General features: G+C 45.6%; 3 protein-coding genes across 3 annotated transcripts; 1 reads left to right on the top strand and 2 right to left on the bottom strand.

The window, feature by feature from the left end:
- Nucleotides 1-9,327: 9,327 nt before the first annotated feature.
- Nucleotides 9,328-9,738, bottom strand: LOC136515808 (uncharacterized). Its single transcript, XM_066509299.1, has one exon. It carries the CDS (start codon nt 9,736-9,738, stop codon nt 9,328-9,330), a length of 411 nt encoding a protein of 136 aa, XP_066365396.1.
- A 3,012-nt stretch (nt 9,739-12,750) lies between these two features.
- On the bottom strand, nt 12,751-13,134 carry LOC136515807 (protein TORNADO 2-like). The gene has a single exon (XM_066509298.1). The coding sequence runs from the start codon at nt 13,132-13,134 to the stop codon at nt 12,751-12,753; it is 384 nt and encodes a 127-aa protein (XP_066365395.1).
- Nucleotides 13,135-14,344: 1,210 nt separating this feature from the next.
- On the top strand, nt 14,345-18,291 carry LOC136518836 (uncharacterized). The gene is made up of 2 exons (XM_066512526.1): nt 14,345-14,509; nt 18,130-18,291. The coding sequence occupies exons 1-2, from the start codon at nt 14,345-14,347 to the stop codon at nt 18,289-18,291; spliced, it is 327 nt and encodes a 108-aa protein (XP_066368623.1).
- The last annotated feature ends 1,058 nt before the right edge of the window (nt 18,292-19,349 follow it).

The following is a 19,349-nucleotide window of genomic DNA, read 5'->3' as shown; positions in this document are numbered from 1 at the left end:
GAGGATCCAACGGTTGTACATGACAGAGGAGTCCACGAAACAAATGACATGGCACAAGAATGACAAAAGATACAGTCCTAACAAGATGATACACCCATCGGATGGTGACGCATGGAAGCACTTCGATGACATGCATCCTGGCAAAGCTATGGAGGCTCGGAATGTATGTGTAGCGCTGGCAACAGATGGGTTCAACCCGTTTGGAATGATGGCGGCCCCGTACACTTGTTGGCCCGTTTTCATGATCCCCCTCAATCTTCCCCCGGTGTCATTTTTTAACCCAGGAACGTGTTCTTGTCACTGATAATACCTGGACACCCGGGCAACAATATGGGTGTGTTCAAGCAGCCAGTGTGGGATGAATTGCAAGATGCTTGGGAAAAGGGGGTACTGATGTACGACCGAGCTACAAAGAAGAACTTCATAATGCATGTGTGGTACCAGTATTCAATGCATGACTTCCTAGCGTATGGCATATTCAGCGCGTGGTGTGTTCACGGGAAGTTCCCTTGCCCAACATGCAAAGCAGCTATGATGTTCACCTGGCTGAACAAGGGTGGCAAGTATTCTTCGTTCGACAAACATCATCAATTCCTGCCTGACAACCATGAATTCAGAAGAGACATCAAGCACTTCACGAAAGGTGTTGAAGTCACCAACCCCATTCCTCAGATTATGGGCGGTGCCAAGGTCCTTGCTGAGATAGAGGCTCTCCAAATTGATGAAGTCAAGGGTGGTTTTATTGGATATGGTACCGAACACATGTGGACTCATATATCAGGCTTGACTAGGCTCCCCTACTTCAAGGACCTTCTTCTTCCACATAACATCGATGTAATGCACACAGAAAAGAATGTCACCGAGGCACTCTGGGCAACACTCATGGACATAAAGGAAAAGTCAAAGGACAATGTTAAGGCTAGACTGGACATGGAAAAGATGTGCGATAGACCAAAGCTAGTGATGAAGACCCCTACGCCCGGCAAGAGATGGAAAAGGGGCCTGGCCGATTACATCTTGAAAAGGGGCAATAGGAAGGAAGTACTGTAGTGGATCAAGACATTAATGTTCCCTGATGGGTATGCGGCAAATCTGAGTAGGGGAGTGAACTTCAAGACTATGAAAGTCAACGGGATGAAGAGTCATGACTTCCACATATGGATTCAGCGGCTCCTTCCTGCGATGACTCGGGGATACCTCCCCGAGCCAGTGTGGCGCGTACTGGCAGAGTTGAGCTATTTCTTCCGCCAGCTTTATACCAAGGAGTTATCTCGGGCCATGATTGCTGAACTAGAGCGTCTTGCACCTTTGTTGCTCTACAAGATGGAGATGATCTTTCCACCTGGCTTCTTCCTGCCGATGCAGCATCTGATTTTGCACCTACCACGTGAGGCACGTTTAGGGGAGCCCATGCAGGCTCGTTGGTGCTATCCAATCGAGAGGTGTCTAAAGGTTCTTCAGAAAAAGTGTAGAAATAAAGCCAAAATTGAGGCTTCCGTGGCAGAGGCATTCATTCTAGAGGAGGTGTTGAACTTCACAATGGCGTACTATAATGAGACCCTTCCCAGCGTGCACAATCCACCCCCTCGTCACAACGCCGTCGAGAGTTCATCGAACCTCAGCCTTTTCACAGGGCAACTCAAAAGAGGAAGCGCAGGTACCCCCAAGAACTTGTGAGATTATGAGTGGTGCACTATCTTCCTCTATGTGTTGTTGAACCTTGAAGAAGTGAATCCTTATTAGAGGTAAGTTCTCAATGAGCTTGTTACATACGCCATCACTATCCTCCACCTATCAATCCGACCCCCTTGTCTCTTGTTTTTTAGGGAATTTATTAATGAATACTGGAGAGGGAATAGGGCTCCTTCCCCTCAAGAAGAAGACCATCTTCTCAAATATGGTGTGCCCGATTTTATTTCCTGGTTCTGTACGAAGGTACCATCCAACTTACCTCGTTCCAACTTTGAGATTCCACTTTGCTCCTAGGAGCGAGTAATGTAACGATCTACCTGGCCTCACCTTGCAGGCCCGCACGGATGCGGAAATGAGTGATGAATTGAAACAGGTTGGCAGGGGCTTCTCCCATAGGGTCAAGTCATTCACCGTTTATGATGCGAATGGCTATCGCTTTTGCACGAGAAGCTACGAGGAGAGTCGACCCAATCGAAGCACCACATGCACCGGAGTTCGTATGCCCAGCACCGATGAGCGTGACTATTACGGCATAGTCGAAGAAATATATGAGCTCAACTTTGAGTGTCCCAAAGCTCTTAATCCAGTGGTTTTCAAATGCCATTGGTTCGATCCTGAAGTCACGAGAAGAGCCCCTGAGATTGGGCAAGTCAAAATTCGATAGGATTTCATCTATAAAGGAGACGATGTCTATATTGTGGCTCAACAGGCCAGGCAAGTTTATTATCTCCCATGGGCGTGCCAAAAAGACGAGAAGCTTATGGGTTGGTACCTTGTGCACTTGGTATCGCCACGCGGTAAAGCGCCTGTCCCAAACAATGATGATTACAACTTTGACCCAAAGACAGATAGCGGAGAGTTCTATCAACCTGAGGGGCTAGAAGGGAGTTTGGAGATAGACATAACTTCGCTGATGGGCATGGAAGTAGACAACGACATCGATGAGGACGAGGGTGATGAGGTGCAGAATGCCAAGGACTTAAGAATGCTTGAGCGATGGAGGATGGAGCGCGATGGAGTTGTTGAGGACGATGTAGATGATGAGGACGATGGAGATGATGTCGTTCATGGATATGATGAGGACTTATACGAGCTCGACAATATTGATAGTAATGACGACAATAGTGATAGTGATAGTGATGATGATGACGACACGCCAGTCACTGCCATTCGTGGAGATAATTTCTAATTCATGTAATAATATATTATTATTATTATTACCTTGCAATTATGTTTCGTTCATTTTGCATCTCTTTACAAGTACTTCTCGTTTATTTGTGAACAAGGGTTTAATCTTTGTCATTGTAGGCACTCGAAAAAATGCCGAGCGAAAGGCGGCAGCAACGACAAGGGATCACCTCGGTCTACTAGAGGGACCGCTCACCCACTATCGACGAGGAGCCGCTGTCGGTGGAGCCGTCGACGAGCAGGGAGAGGAGGCCTCGCGGACGTCGCTCGGCGATGAGGAGGCTGGAGTTGCCTCCTGACCCAACGCCCCAACAGGGGGTGACGGCGACGACGACCGACAGTTCCTCTTCCTCGTCGGACTCGGACCACGGGGGTGAGGCGACACCAGGGGAGACGCCTTCCTTAGGTTCAAGCAAGGTCAACTCGCGCGGGCCCTCGTCCCTCCCTTCAGCACCGCTCACGCCTTCCTGCCGCCCGATGATTCGACCCTACGGTGACAAGTAAGTAACCATTGATGTTTTCACTACTTGTTCATATGACATGTTGAAAATCGTACTTTAGACTAACAATTCTTCTTAATGACTGGTGCAGTAACTGGACAATTGTGAGCGGAGGGGGCAATGCACGCCATGTCAATGGCATCCAGAGCCTCCTGCTTTGGAAGCACTACCCTGGCAGGGTCACCCACGCCGGGGTGACAGGGCTGCCCTAGTCGTGGGAGCACTTCGCCAGCGTCGTGGACCCCAACCACGGCACCCTTGCAACGAGGATTAAGAGGGAGTTCTGGGTGAGTCTTCATCGTACCGCATTGCTCAGTACTACACATTCGTTGGACGTTCTTGAAATAATGAAATGATACATGATGTCTATATGTAGGACTACTTCACGTGCGAGGATGGGAAATAGGCCAAGGCGGCACGAGTGCAGGACAAGGTCTGCAAAGAGTGACTCAAGGACCTGTACCACGAGGAGCGTATCCAGTGCATCATCACCTACAACGCCGACGTGCTTGGCCGGGTGGTGAGGAAGAGGGAAGCCAGGCAGATGATGCTCTAGAGGGAGACCAACCTCACCAGTGAGCAGTACCTCCAGGTAAGTAGGAAACATTCATTCTGATTCCTTCCATGAAAAATAAGTAGGCTTCAATTAATCTTCTGACATGTCAAATACTTGATGTCATGCAGATGTGTCCTGCTTGGTGCTCCAAGTACAAAGACTGCTGGGTGGACATCGTGAACTAGTGGGTCTCGGAGGACACGTACACTCAGCGCAGAAGCCGTCGGAGGTGCCGCCTGGAGATGCAAGGGCCGTCACACCACCAAGGGAACCGGCCCCTCCCAGTCTACATGGAAAGATGGGTTCGCTTCTGTTGATCTATTTATTTATTTATTCTAGCGCTCAATTGTCATTACTTGTAATCATCTTTGTGTTTTCCTCGCAGTCCAAGTCGCATGGTGGCCAGGAAATCAACGAGTTCATAGGGTACGCCCTGGCTCATAAGGGCCCAGCGATAGCGGCGGACAACGTCTACAACCCGAAGGACGGGGCTGACGCGTACACCAACGCGAGCGTCTACCCAAGCTTGCCGAGTACACCTCGGCGCCTCGCACGCGCCATGGGGAGGACTTCGATCCGGCCACCCAGCCCCTGGATATGGACCTCGTGATGAGGTTGGGAGGAGGGAAGCAGCACGGCTGGTACTGGATGGCCAACAGCGCAATCGAGTCGTCCTCTGTTCCCAGACTAAGCCAGATTCGACAAACCAGCACGAGCTCCTCCGACATCCCCATAGCACCTCGGCAGCCGAGCTCCACGCAGATGATGGCGGCATTTCAGGTAAGTACAGTTTTATTTGTTGTTCACTGGTTTTACACATGTACCTGGCCTTTGCATTGTTTAAACCTTGCGGGTGTAATATTGCAGGCCCAGCTGGCAGAGTTGCAGGCCCAGCAGATGGCCCAAGCGGAGGCCCATCAGCGGCAGCTGGAGGCTGTCTAGCAGCAGTCGGCGCGTCAGCTGGAGGCTGTCCAGCAGCACTCGGCGCGTCAGCTGCAGGACGTGGCGACCTACTTTCAGGGCCTTCAGATCCCAGGTTTGGTCCTGCCTCCGTTGCCTCCCTCGCTGTTCGCTCCACCCCCTCCTCCTAGTCCTACAGGGACTCTGGTGAGTATATATGGTTGTTTATTGCTTTAGCTTGTGCGGCCATCCTGCAGGTACTAATGAGATCGTTTCTCCTTTGTGCAGGCACAGTTGGTGGGTTCGAACCCGACTCCTCCAGGTGGCCCTTCTCCACAGCACGGGTGGCCGGTTGGCCCGACTCCACAGTACACGTGGCCAGGTGGCATTCATCCGTCTACGCAGCACAGGTACTCCGGGTGGACAGGCGGCCATCTTTCGCCGCCCGGGTGGACGTTCCAGGGTGGCCCTCCGCAGCAAGGGTGGCCTTCGTGGCCATCTGGGAGCTCTTCACACTCTGGGGGCCATGGGGACCAAGGGACGCAGTAGGTACCTCTCATTTCGCTTTTGGACTTGTGATGGTTATGTTGGACTAGTGATGGATTGACTTCTGTGAGGGTTATGTTGGACTTATGTTGGACTAGTGATGGATTTGTATGGATGTACTTGTGATGGATGGATGGATTTGTTATGGATGAACTTGTGGATGGATTTGTGTTGAATTGTATGGATGGAATGTGATATATGTGATATTGTATGGATTTGTGTTGAATATATGTGATATTGCATGGATGGAATGTGAAAAAAACTGGAAAAAAAATTTTACCCAGATTTGCCAAGCTAGGGAAGCTTTTCTCAGCACAACAGCTTTGCCACACTCGGCAAAGATTGTTTCCAAAAAAAATTACTTTGCCGAGTGCCTGTCAGAACGGCACTTGGCAAATATTATTTTTTTAAAAAAAAATTAAAAACTCTTTGCCGAGTGTCTGCCACGTCAGCACTTGGCAAAGAAACCGACAGATGACGGTGGACGTTAACTTTGCCGAGTGCTGACATGGCACTCGGCAAAGGCTTTGCCGAGTGCCCGACAGGTGGCACTCGACAAAGAATTCTTTGCCGATGAATTCTTTGCCGAGTGCTCTTTGCCGAGTGCGGCACTCGGTAAAACCTTTGCCGAATGTAAAGCGGGCTTTGCCGAGTGCAGCCTGCACTCGGCAAAGAACCAGAATCCTGTAGTGTTGTTTCGTGTGAATTCCGAAGGTATGCATGCGTATATCTATTGCTATTCATCAATCACGATTAAAAGATTAGTTTCTAATTGGCCATCCAGCGATTCGAGGCTTCCAAGCCATGCGAATGTTCCTGATGCAGACTCCTCCTTGCGTCCTCATGCGAACATCCGATACTCATGATGCCACGTGATCTGGCTGCGAACAGCGGCGTCGATCGATGATCAATTGGATTCAGAATCTTTCTCTCCGTGCACGAGCACATTTGTTAGATCGGCTATGCGAGAACGGCGCCAAATCGACAATGATAATCCCCATGTGTTTTATTTTTTTCTCCCGATCCAGAATTCTTGTCTCCGTGCATGTGCAAGGGAACGGATCAATATCCAGGTGAGATAGCCCATATCGGCAACAATAATCCCCATGTGTTTTATTATTTCTTTTTGTTTTGATCTGAAGCAGATGCGTGATTGAGTTCAGAATTTTCCAGCCGGTGCCATCCAACGCTGGGAAGCTGCCTGCTCGTGTCTTCCCTGCACATCCCCATCAGGCTAGCGGAGATATGCGAGGTGATTTATCTCATCCATGTATATTTTGTCTTCCCTGCACAAACTCTTGATCTGATTAGGCATCTCAAATTAGGCTGCCTGCACGCTGTTGATCTAATTAGTTATGTCAAACTAGGCTGCCTGCACGTTGTTGATCTAATTAGTTATCTCAAACTAGGCTGCGTATGTTTCTAGTATGATTCTAGCAAATTTAGGTAGTGACTGGTGTTCCTGTTGTCAACCCAATTTGTGCGGGTCCAAATAGTTGAATGCCATGTCCATAGTTTAGTAAAATATCTAATTTCCTACTGCAAAATTCTCGTACTTATTTGTATCCAATAAATCATATACATCAATCTCATGCTAAGCATTGATGTCCTATGATAGTTTTGAAGTACGATGTAACTTACACTGATGGTAAATTTGATCGTTCTTATTAATTTTGTCATGATCAATCATAGTACAAAATATTCATAGTATTCTTGTAAATACTTACTTCATAGTACACATTTCTCGTAAATATAAATGTAACTATGTTGAAGTAACATAATAGAAAATTCTCGTAAATATTCTTAGTATAAAATATTTGTAGTATTATTGTAAATGCTTATATTCATAGTACATGTTTCTAGTAAATATCAGTGTAAGTCATGTCGGAATAATACAATACAAAATTCTCGTAAATATTCTTAGTGCAAAATATTCATGGTATTCTAGTAAATATCTACATTCATAGTACACATATCTCGTAAATATTAGTGTAAGTTATGTCTGAGCAATATAATAAAAAATTCTCGTAAATATCGATGTTTTTCTAAGGCTTATTTATTTATCTGATTAGCCATGATGCCATGATGCATTGGGGTTTCATCTTCATGCTGTTGCTTTATCTACTCAATGATGGTCGTTGGGCCTTTGAACAATGTGAAACCAAATATGTCGATATGATATCAAACTAAGTAACATATATGTGTGTGTGTTAATCTATAACTGGCTACAAAATATTTAATTTTGTAGCCGGACCCAACCACCGAGCGGCCGCACAGACCCACCTGAGACTGATCTAATTATTTGACCCAGTTCTGCGCGGCTTGGCTTGGCTGCAAACACACCCGTCATTACTAGAAAACAGACCTTTCATCCCATCTCTATTTTTGCCTTTAGTCCCGGTATTTTTGTATTCGGGACTAAAGGGACTATTAGTACTGGTTGTATTCTCAAACAAGGAAACAAAGTTCCTACCCCAAGTGTGTGGCGACGGCAGGCAACAATTAGTCCCGGTTATAACCCAGAGCCGGAACTAAATCCTTTAGTCCCGGCTGGACCTTTCAACCGGGAATAAATCTTTACTCCCGGCTGCCGAGACTAAAGGATGACTTTTAGTCCTGGCTCTTGGCTATAACCGGGATAAAATCTTTCTTGATAAAATAATATAGTCGCGCTGGACAAAAAAAATAGGGCAGCCAGACATTGAACCCACGACCTCATAGCCAAGGTCCAAACCGCAGCGCACTAGCTAGCCATCTGAACTAAGTCACTTTCTCGACAAGAAAGCACCCAAACATTTATTTAATAAGAGAAAAGACCATTTAATTGATTATATTCTTTTGTTAACTATACTTTGAATTTTCTGGTCCATGTGCTTTCTAGTGCCTGATTGATCTCATAATTTTTATCGGGGTTTCAAATGCCCAGTGTGAAGCCACCACCAAGTTCGAGATTTTTCTGAATTAGTTTGGTAATTTTTTCACTTTAATTGAATTTTCACGCAACTTCACCGATTAATTATACGTTGAACTGGGTCCACCCCCTAAATGATCCGGAATGGTGCCAAACTTTGCCAAATGGTCTATTGTGCCCTAGGAGACAAATATTTGTGGAGGTCGATGCAAAATTATATTGTTTTCAATATGTAATTCGCCGTATTTCGTCTCACGCGGCACAAAGAAAAATGTAATAATAAAAATAATTATCAGGAAAATCTAAGATCTTGTCCATTTGCTTTCCAGTGCCGGATTGGTCTTAAACTTTTTCTCAAGACTACAAATGCCCTGTGTGTAGCCACCACCAAGTTTGAGATTTTTTTTGAGGTGGTTTGGTACTTTTTTAACTTTAATTGAATTTTCGCCCGAACTCATCGATTAATTATACAATGATTAATGAAGAACCTAAAGATTTACGTTACAATTACGTGAAAACTAATTTCCTGTCGAAAACCAATAAATTTAATAATTTCAATTGAAGTCTACATTTTTGCATTAACGAAAATAGTGAGTATTAGTTGCATTATGTTCAACATTTATAATAAAAAACACAATAGTTTAGGTCACATTTTTTTGTGCAGTAAATGAAAATAAAGTTTATTACTTTTTCTAAAAAAATTTATGTCTAGTATTGAATTTACTGCGCAAATAATAAGACTTAAATATTTAAATACAAAACATATATAAAATAAACTGATCTGCTTAAAAGTTGGCGGGAAATGAAAATGTAGCCCACCTTTAGTCCCGGCTCCTGCCACCAGTTGGGACTAAAGGTGGGCTGCATTTGGCGGCCCGCCAAAAAATCCTTTAGTTCCAGCTCCTTCCAACAACCCTTTAGTCCCGGCTGGTGGCAGGAGCTGGGACTAAAGGTGCTTTAGTCCCGGGCGGTGGATGGAGCCGGGACTAAAGGTCCCTCTCCTATATACTGCAGTCTTCCTTCTCTCTTTCTCCTCATTGATCGTCTTCGTCTTTAGCGCGTCCCCAGAGCTCCGCCGCCGTCGATTCGCCTCCCTGGCCACCCCCGACGCCGCCTTCCTCACCAGAGGGCACCCCGAGGCTCGCCCACCTCGCCGGAGTAGCCCCGACGCCGCGCCCCTCACCAAGGAGCCCCCGGCCGCCCCCGACGCCACGCGCGCGCCACGCCACCGCCGATTTCGCCTTCCCGGCCACCCCCGATGCCGCCTTCCTCCCAAGAAGGCACCCCGACGCCCGCCCACCTCGCCGGAGTAGCCCCGACGCCGCGCCCCTCAAGGAGGAGCCCCTGGCTGCCCCTGACGCCACGCGCGCGCCACGCCACCGCCGATTTCGCTTTCCCGGGCCACCCCGGCCCGACGCCGCGCCTTCTTCCTCACCGGAGGGCATCCCAACGCCCACCCACACCTCGCCGGAGTAGCCCCGACGACGCCGCGTCCGGCCAGGAGCCCCCGTGCCTCGATCCAGCGCCGCTGTCCACCACCGCCCGTCGCCAACACTCCATTAATTCTAAACCGCCGGTATATATATATTTTATTTATTATATTTATTATATTTATGAATTATATTGACGAAATATGTATTAATGTATATATGTATGAAATTATATATGTATGAAATGTGTATATATATATATCAATTAATGTATATATGTATGAAATGTGTATTATATTTATCAATTAATGTTATTTGGTAGTTGTTGGGAAAAGGTCTGTCAGGAACACCATATGAAATGCAAAGTGCCACTGAAAGTAGTGCTATACAAAGTAAGTACTATATACCTACCTTAGTTCAATTTCCTTATGCTCGGATGATGACGAATCTTTTTCTCGTAAAGTGGGTTCTGCTGCAGCCCTAGGGGACCAATCTCTATGGATACTATGTTTGCGAGTTCATGAGAGTGTGCTAAAAAAGAACTAGTCTAGAGCAAAAAAAGGTAAGTGTGTGTGTTATATATATATATATATATATATATATATATATATATATATATATATATATATATATATGTGTGTGATAGATACAATTTATTTATCATTATTCTTGATATATATATATATATATATATATATATATATATACTAATATACTTTTTCTTTATCTCATATCTCAAATTGAAGACTCGTTGGTTGAAGAAAAAAACCCTGGACACACACCATCTCAAAGCAATCCAAGAGACAATAGGTGGATTTCTGAATGATCAGGTCTTCACTCCCGGCGGTGAGTTTTACTATGACCCAAATATGTGATGATGAAAGCCAAATTTCGTATTAATCCAAAGAACATGTGATGATGAAATGTACAATTAATGCAAACTTTACATGTGACGATGAAATGTAATATTATGTTTTAGTTTACTTTTACTTGTGTTGCTTGCGTGCATTGATCGAGCGAAAACTTTACTGTACGCACGCGTATACGTATATTACTTTGCAGCGAATAATGCGTATTCGAAAACCAAATTAAAACAAAAAAGAATCATCAATTAAAATAAGCAGGAAAAAAGGACCCTTTAGTCCTGGTTGGTAATACCAACCGAGAATAAAGGGGCCAGCCCAGGCGCTGGCGTGGCTACCTTTTTAGTCCCGGTTGGTATCACCAACCGGGACTAAAGGTCCACTTCTATTTTCACCTACTAACCCTTTATTCCTGAACTCCTATTCCTGACTGCGTAACCATGAATAAAGGGGGTTGGCAGCCGAAGCCTTTTTTTACTAGTGCGTGGCTTAGCTTGGATGCCTGGCTCGTAAATCTAGCCGTTTATATTAATTGGAATTGGATCGCACACCCCTTAATCATGTTGCTTCCTAAATCACTCCGTTGGTCGACCCCGAGCCCTCGACTCGACGACTCCCCGCAGGACCGTCCGCACTGTCCGACGGCGCGACATCCGATCTGCGCGCGGCCACCCCTTCCCCGACCGGCGTTGGGCGTCATCCGATCCACAGCCCCTTCCTCAACGGTGAATCGGCATCGCCCCTGCATCCGGCGGCGGGCTTCCTACCTCCAGAGGCGGCGGCGGTGCCCCCACCATCTCGTCGGTGGCGCATCAACTCATCTCGGCGGTGGCGGCAGTAGGGCCACTTCATCCGGCGGAGCCCCTCCCACATTGCTTCTGCCGACGATGGATAGAGGTGCGCGCCCTCCATCTAGCCTACTCCACGCGATTCAGCTTGCCTGTTTGGGCAGGTTCATCGTCATGGCGACTCGTGGCCGCACACGCGCACGGTTGGAACAAGCGTGCTGGCGGATGGTGGCCGCACATGCGCACTGTTAGAACAAGCGTGCTGGCGGATGTATATTTTGGCAGATGACTTCTGGTCCAATTCACGGTACGGTGTGTTTGATATGATACCCAACTTGTTTTATCTTCCAAGTGATTTACTGACTTTTATGTTTCGAGTAGATCGAGATGAAGATTTGATACGTACTGGATGCTTTTGGAGGTAGCAAGTTCCTACCGTCACAGGGTTCAAATAAAATCACTGTCGCGAGGCCATCGACGTGGGCCAGAACCTCTCCGTCGTTCTTATTCATCTAAGAAGATAGTTGCTTGTGGTCGCTCTCTCATCGGTCAGTGCCGCGGGGCTTTAGGTGCTGTGCCCACAGCCCCACACCATCGCCAACGCCAAATCTCTGGTGGCGTCCTCCATGAACAAAGGACAGTGCATGCTAACTGGAATAGGCGTAGAGGCCGACGCTGGGTCGTCCGGCAATCGCAGGAGTGGCGAACGCCACCAGAAGAAGCGCAGGATGAGCCGATGCGTGAACAAGAGAGTCTTGTCGTAAATATTATCAGTGAAAATTCTTGTAAATGATGTTAGTATTGCCGTAAACAGAATTCTCGTAAATATGATGTAACTTATGCTGATCTTTGGAATGTCGATCATTCTTATTAATTTTTGTGTTCAACCATAGTCCAAAACTCTTGTAAATAATTATATTCATAGTACTCATTTCTGGTAAATATCAACGTTAGCTGTGTTTGAGAAAAATTCATAATAAGAATTCTCGTAAATATTATTTGTGCAAATTCTTGTAAATATTGTTAGCATTGTCGTAAACAGTTTGCCACTGAGGCACTGACCACTGATGCAAAGTCACCACCAAAACGCTTAGCGCTGATCTTCATAAATGCAGACATTCTGGTCAGCAATGAAATAACCAATCACAGTAAAACAGTGCCACAGTGGTGACTCTACACCACAGCAAAGCTGACAAGATTTTTAACCTTGGGTTCCAACTAGTTTCAGCAAGAGTAAGAGCATCTCCAAGAGTTCCCTAAACATCCTCCTAATCCTTGTGTTTTAGAAAGATGGAAAAAAACCCTTCTCCAACAACTTCTAATATTTACTCCTAATCTTTTAGGACTTGGAAAATTCCTCCCCCTTCCGCATAACTTTACGTGGACGAAGCCACGCTCGGAAACGCCGAGTAGTCGTCCAGGTCGTACTCGAGGAACTCCCGGCTCGGCACCCGGTGGCCCGACAAGCCCATGGTCACCGCGAAGACGAAGACGGCGAGGCAGGCCAGCGCCACGACGACGACAAACATGGTCACGAGGTCGGCGAGGAGGAGCCACGGCAGGCGCCAGAAGGCGGCCACGAAGCCCGCGAGGCCGACCGCGAGGACAGCCACGCCGAGGGCAATCACTGGCCACTGGAGGATCTGGACGCAGGCGTTGTCGGCCTGCGTCGACAGCCAGATGCCGGCGGCGATCACGGGGATGGACAGCAACGCGGGCACGACGTTGATGGCGGCGACGCCCATGTAGTTGAGCCCCATGGCTTAGCTACCGCTCCTAGTCCTAGCAGCTCAGAATGAAATACGACAATACATACATACATACTACAAAGTGTGGCCGGCCGGCCAGCCTCCTTTGCGGACGGTACCAACACATACATACAGGGCCTATACATGCCCGTTGCCGTGTGGTAACACTTGTTCACCGCGCCATAAATCGATCAAGTAGAACGTGCCAATCAAGCTTCACAGCAACATACTGTTGGAAACCAGAATCCTCATCCAAGTCCATCAAATCAAAATGCACACCTGGGACTGGGAGGCGGCGGCGGCGTGCCGCAGCGGAAGAGTAGGAGCGAAGGGAAGAAGAGCAGCAGCAGGCGGCGGCGGCGTGGATACGTGCGGCGACGAAGAGGTTTGCGTGGAAAAAAAAGAAGACCGAAGAAAAAAAAGTCAAATAAGACCTGCATTTGATTTTTTTAGAAGTCAAATATTAGAAACTATTGGAGATGAACTTTTTTTTCTCCTAAAATCTTTTTATGAGTTGGTAAACATAGACTTTTTAGGAGAAATATTTAGGGAACTCTTGAAGATGCTCTAAGGCTGTCTTGATATTCCTATTAGGACATTTCCTATCCCCAGAGCCCCACTTTGCGTGAGAGCTGCTTTTAGCACCCTTTTAATGCGCTTGCTGCTAAGAAAATTATCTTCATTGAATAACATGCAGTTTCATCTAGGAATAACCCTAATAGGCCATCTTCCAAGGACTGCAGCTAAACTAACCCATAAAACACCAAAGTTTAGTTTGACATGTTGCACAATTAAACTAAGCTACCGATCGCTGAGCGCCTGAGCCCTCGGTATCTTTTTAATAATGGAAAAGGATGATGGGACCATCTCGTCCTAGCGTTGTCCTGAAACCAACGCATGCTAAACAACGCCGGTGAGTCGTGATCTTAATAGCAGCCATATGTCAATTTGGCTGCGATTAATTGTCAATCACACAAGCAACCAAAAACTCATCGCTAATACCAAAGCTTCCGCCAGCTGCACTGACCGGCTATCCATGTCGTGTTTATCGATCGATCGAGCACCACAGCACAGCCGCTTATTTTACGGGGTCGCCTTCTCGTCTATTTCACGTAGTACTCTGAGCTCCTCCGCAGCAACATTTCGAACTTTCTCACCTAGCTTGTTCCTTGTCTTCGGCTCAGCTCATCGATCGCAGAGGCAGGCAGGGGCGTAAGAAGCGATGGGGAACTGCGGGACAAAGCCGAAGACCAGCGACGGAGACGACGCACCTCCTCCCGTCGAGCCGCAGACGGCGGCGGGGGCGGCCGCGGAGGGGGAGCGCAAAGACCAGGAGGTCGCGGCGCCGGAAGGGACGAGCCAGGCCGTTGTGGCGCCACAAAGTGAGGTGCGCAAAAATGACCCGCACGTCTTTATCGATAGCTCAAACAAAGTCTTTTATCGATAACTAGCATCCCAATTGGAATAGTTGGATTGCTTTATGTATGACATGGGCCAAAAGTTCCGTGAAAGTCATGTGCTCTTGATAGCTTGTTCTTCGTTTGCAGCATCTAAATCCGACCTTAATTGCAGTTTGAGAGGCATTCGGGGGGTATAATAAATGAAAAGAACGGAAAAAGTGTAGGTTTTATTTGGACCAGATGTCTCTGCCTCCGCAACTTGGGCCCCTTGCATTTCGGCCTTTTCTGTAAAAACTGGCCCATGGTTTTATACAATTTTACGGAGGTCGTTAGGTGCTGGGAAAAAGTTAAAATTACCTCCCTCAACTTTTACGAAAGTCCGTTTTTTCTCTCTGAACTCTAAGACCGGGTAAACCACTACCCTGAACTTTTAAAACCGTTCATTTTATCTCCCTAACCGATTATAAGCGGTTTTCAAAGACGGTTTTGTTTTTTTCTATTTTATTTATTTTGGTTGAATCTTTAAAAAAATCATAGTAAATTACAGAAAAATCATAAAATAGAAAATCTAATTTTGTTTGACTTCACATGAGTAGATCTACACAGTGAACATACAATATGATATGCTTTAGTACAAATTTTTTGTTGTACCTTTAAATCTATAATTTCTGTAATTAATTTATAGCTGCAATTTCTATGGTCCAATTATGGTGAAATTTTTATAGTGGGCTAATTATTGTATGCTTGAATTGTAGTAAAAAATTTATACTCATTGGATCATGTATAATTTAGTTATAGATTTATTTAGGTGTATGCTTATGAAATTTTTACTATAGTTCTAGCATACAATAATTAAACCACCATAAAAATTTCACCACAATTGGACCATAGAAACTGCAGCTATGAATTAAATACAGAAAAGCATGGATCTAAAGCTACAGCAAAAACTTTATACTAAAGCATATCATATTATATGTTCATTGTGTAGATCTACTCACGTAGAGTCCAACAAAATTGGATTTTCCATTTTATGATTTTTCTGTGATTTATTATGATTTTTCAAAGATTTAGCCGAAATAAATAAAAAGAAAAAGACAGGGAAAATGGTGTTCTTCCCCTGTCCAGCAGTCCAATTGTGATTTTATCCTTGTTTTTTTAACTTTGTGATTTTGCCCCTGTTATTTTAAAACGAACCATCCGTTTGCCTCTGGTTTGGATGTCTATTAGATGGACATGGAATAAATGAATTAAAAAATCAAAATCCCTACAAACAGATGCAAAAAGACCATGTTGCCCCTCATCTTATCTTCAACCTCCTGCTCGTCCACGACCGCGGCGCTCGCAGGAGCGCGTTGTGCGGGGGACGGTGGCCCACGACCGCAGCACGCGCAGGGCAGCAGCGGTGCCCGCCGCGACGCTCGGGTCAAGGCACGGGGCGGCGGCGGCGCCTGGCCGCGGGGAGTGGCGCTCGCCCACGACCGTGGCACGCGCAGGGCAGCAGCGGTGCCCGGCCGCGACGCTCGGGTCAAGGCACGGGGCGGCGGCGGCGCCTGGTCGCGGGGCGCAGTGCTTGTAGGGCTGCGGCACCCGCTCTTGAGCGCGGCGCGCGCAGGACAGCAGCGGCGCCCGGCCGCGATGCTTGGGTCAAGGCGCGGGGCAGCGGCAGCGCCTGGCCGCGGGGCACAAAGCTCGCAGGGCCGCGGTGCCCGCCCGCAAGCGCGTCGCGCGAGGCTTGGTGCAGGGGCGTGCGGGTGCCGCGCGGCTCGGCGCAAGGCACGCAAGACGGCAGCCGAACGCGCGGGGCTTGGTGCGGGGGCGTGCGGGTGTCACGCGTTCGCATCCTCGGTGGCCGCGCCATGGCCGGACGGTCGACCCCGTGCCGCGCGCAACTGAGCCTCGGCCAGACAGGGGCAAAATCACAATTAGGCATAAAAACAAGGGGCAAAATCGCATGGGCATTCATGTCTTTTGTACAAAGTTTAACACTGTTAGGGGTGGATGACGGAGCAGGGGCAAACCGGTGCTTCGTGAATGGCACAGTAGGGGTAAATTCACAAAGTCAAAAAATAGGGACAAAATCACAATTTTAATATAAAACAAGGGTACAAACGCAAGAGCTCCAAAGACAAAAACGCTTATAACCGGTTAGGGATGTAAAACGAACGGTTTTAAAAGTTCAAGGATGTTGTTTACCCGGTTTTAAAGTTCAGAGAGAAAAAACGGACTTTCGCAAAAGTTGAGGAAGGTAATGTGGACTTTTTCCTTAGGTGCTGTGATGGTCTTAGTTCTCATGTACGTGGGCCGTGATTCGTTGCTAATTACTGCATTAAATACTTTTTATCCTTTTGATTGATGATATAAAACAACTAGCATGGTGGCTTGCGCAAATAGTGTGGCTAGATTTGTTATGGTATTTTTATTGGCATTATAATTTCATCGTAAACTTGTAGATGTACGATTTGATGGTATGTACCACTATTTATTTTTGTAAGGCTGAATTTGTTAATTTGCTTGATGAATTCAAACAGACATGGTCAGCCAGTCACCGGCTTGTTCATTTGTTCAACAAAAAAACTTAAACCTTGCACTGACCACACCAAGCGCAACTACGACCACCACTAGTTCTCTCATACATATGATTTATGTTTTAGAATACTTCTCTTTCGATATTTTTAGATATTTTTATATTTGATATAAAACTTTTGGTTCAATATAGACCTTTAGATCATTATAAAATCCTATGATACATATTATTTTTTAGATTAATCTCGAAATTTCTAGGCTCCATCCGCGTGCCCATGGCTCGCTTTAATACTTTTAATGTACTCCATCTGTTTCAAATTATAAGTCACTTTGACTTTTTTCTACATCGATTTTATTATATATCTAGATATATTATTATATTTAGATACGTAGCAAAGTGGATATACTAAAAAAGTCAAAGTGACTTATAATTTTGAACCAAGGGAGTAGATATCCTCCCTCCATCTTGAAATATAAGTGATCCAAGTTTGAGTTAAACTATACTAATTTTGACTGAATTTTAAAAAGAGTAATAATATCTACCACATTAAAGATTAAAGATGTAAAATCTAAAAATACATTTCACACTATACCAATTATGCTAATTTGATGGCGTAAATATTATTATTCTTTTCTATAAACTTAGTCAAACTTAACATAACTTGATTTAAGACAAACTCGGATTCTTGTATTTTAGGATTGAGGGAGCAACGGATACGTTCTAATATGAAAGAACCATTTCCTCCATCCCAGTGTACTGTTACGTTTAGGTTTTCCAAACATAAAGGAGAGTGATAAATGGTCTGATATGACTTCATTAAGCTTGTCCAGCCATGCGCGCGTGATCTATGTATGTATAGTAATGTGCATGCTATTTATTTATTGGTCCGCATATGGATATTTTCATCCATTCACATATTCAATCATGCTTGCAACCGAATATAATTATATTCCATGACAAATTTCATACTCAAAAAATAGTTTTATCGTATAGGACTAATAAAGTAACAAATTACATTTCAAAGAAACAAAGTATTGTCATGAAAATATCGGCGGACCTTGTCTCACTGCCTCCGTGTGGCAGGAAGCTACGACCACGACAGTCGAAGAAAACGAGCATGCTGAACCAAAGGAAAAGGAGGAGGAGGTTGCCAAGGAAGACGCTGATCACGGCAAGGAGAAAGAAACGCCGACGACGGAGGAGGCCGCTGAGCTTCCGGCGTCTACTCCGGTGAGCGTCGCCTGACGCACGCACACGGCACACCCCCCAATCATCACGCCAAAACGACGGCGTTCTTACGAGTTCCATTTTTTGCTTCCTGGATGTTTTGAGGCATGGACCGCATCCCCATGGCACGACTCTACTGCTGTGTTGTCTTCTTTTTCCTCTCGCCATTTCTTACGAGTAGTATGCTTCTAGCTAGGCTGTTGTTTTTTTTTTTTTTTGACCACAGTCTAGGCTATTGTTGGTTTGGAGATATGGACTACTGCTAGTATTATTCGTTTGTTGGTTTGCTGAACATATATGATGGGAACTCGTCATTTCCGACCCAAATTAATTAAATTAAGGTTGCTTAGATTTAAATTGCAATACCACGTCCATGTCCCGCTGAGACTTGTAATTTTGCGGCCCTTTCTTCAAAGGACACGTACGAGCACATCGCGGCAGATGATCGCGCGACCGTGCGCCCGAGTAGCGTTAGTCTAGCCACTCCGTCCTAAAATAAATATACATCTCGTACCTTAAAGAGTCAAACAAATTTAAGTTTTTTACCGGATTTATATAAAAAAATACTAACCTTTATAATACCAAATAATCATCACTAGCTTAATCACATTATATGTTTTCATAGTAATTAATATTAATATTATTTTTTATAAATTTAATTAAACTTGATATTGCTTGACTTCTCGAAATATGAGATATGCCCTTGTTTTAAGACGGAAGGAATAATTCTATACGGCGTAAACGAAGCTCCAACAAACATCATCAGCGCCATCTGGAAACCTAACCTAATCGATAGCGGCATATTTAAGTCAGCCGGTTACGAGGAGCATTCGACGAGTGTAACGCTATCATGGTCACATTGTGACACAGCGACACTTCGTGATTTTAAATTATACTAGTTTGTGTCCGTGCGTTGCTACGCGATAGCTAAACTTTTATAATAAAAACACACGAATCACACGATAAGATAATAATACTATAAAATTAAATATCAACATTAAAGTGTTATTTTATCCAAAAAGCAAAGTTCGTGAAATTAACAGTCACGGAGAGCACGACGTCGCAGGCTTACAAAC

The sequence above is a fragment of the Miscanthus floridulus genome, chromosome 17 (assembly GCF_019320115.1).
Source record: "Miscanthus floridulus cultivar M001 chromosome 17, ASM1932011v1, whole genome shotgun sequence".
NCBI lineage: Eukaryota > Viridiplantae > Streptophyta > Magnoliopsida > Poales > Poaceae > Miscanthus > Miscanthus floridulus.
The sequence above is the reverse complement of the archived record's forward strand: the minus strand, read 5'-3'. Positions and strand labels throughout refer to the sequence as shown.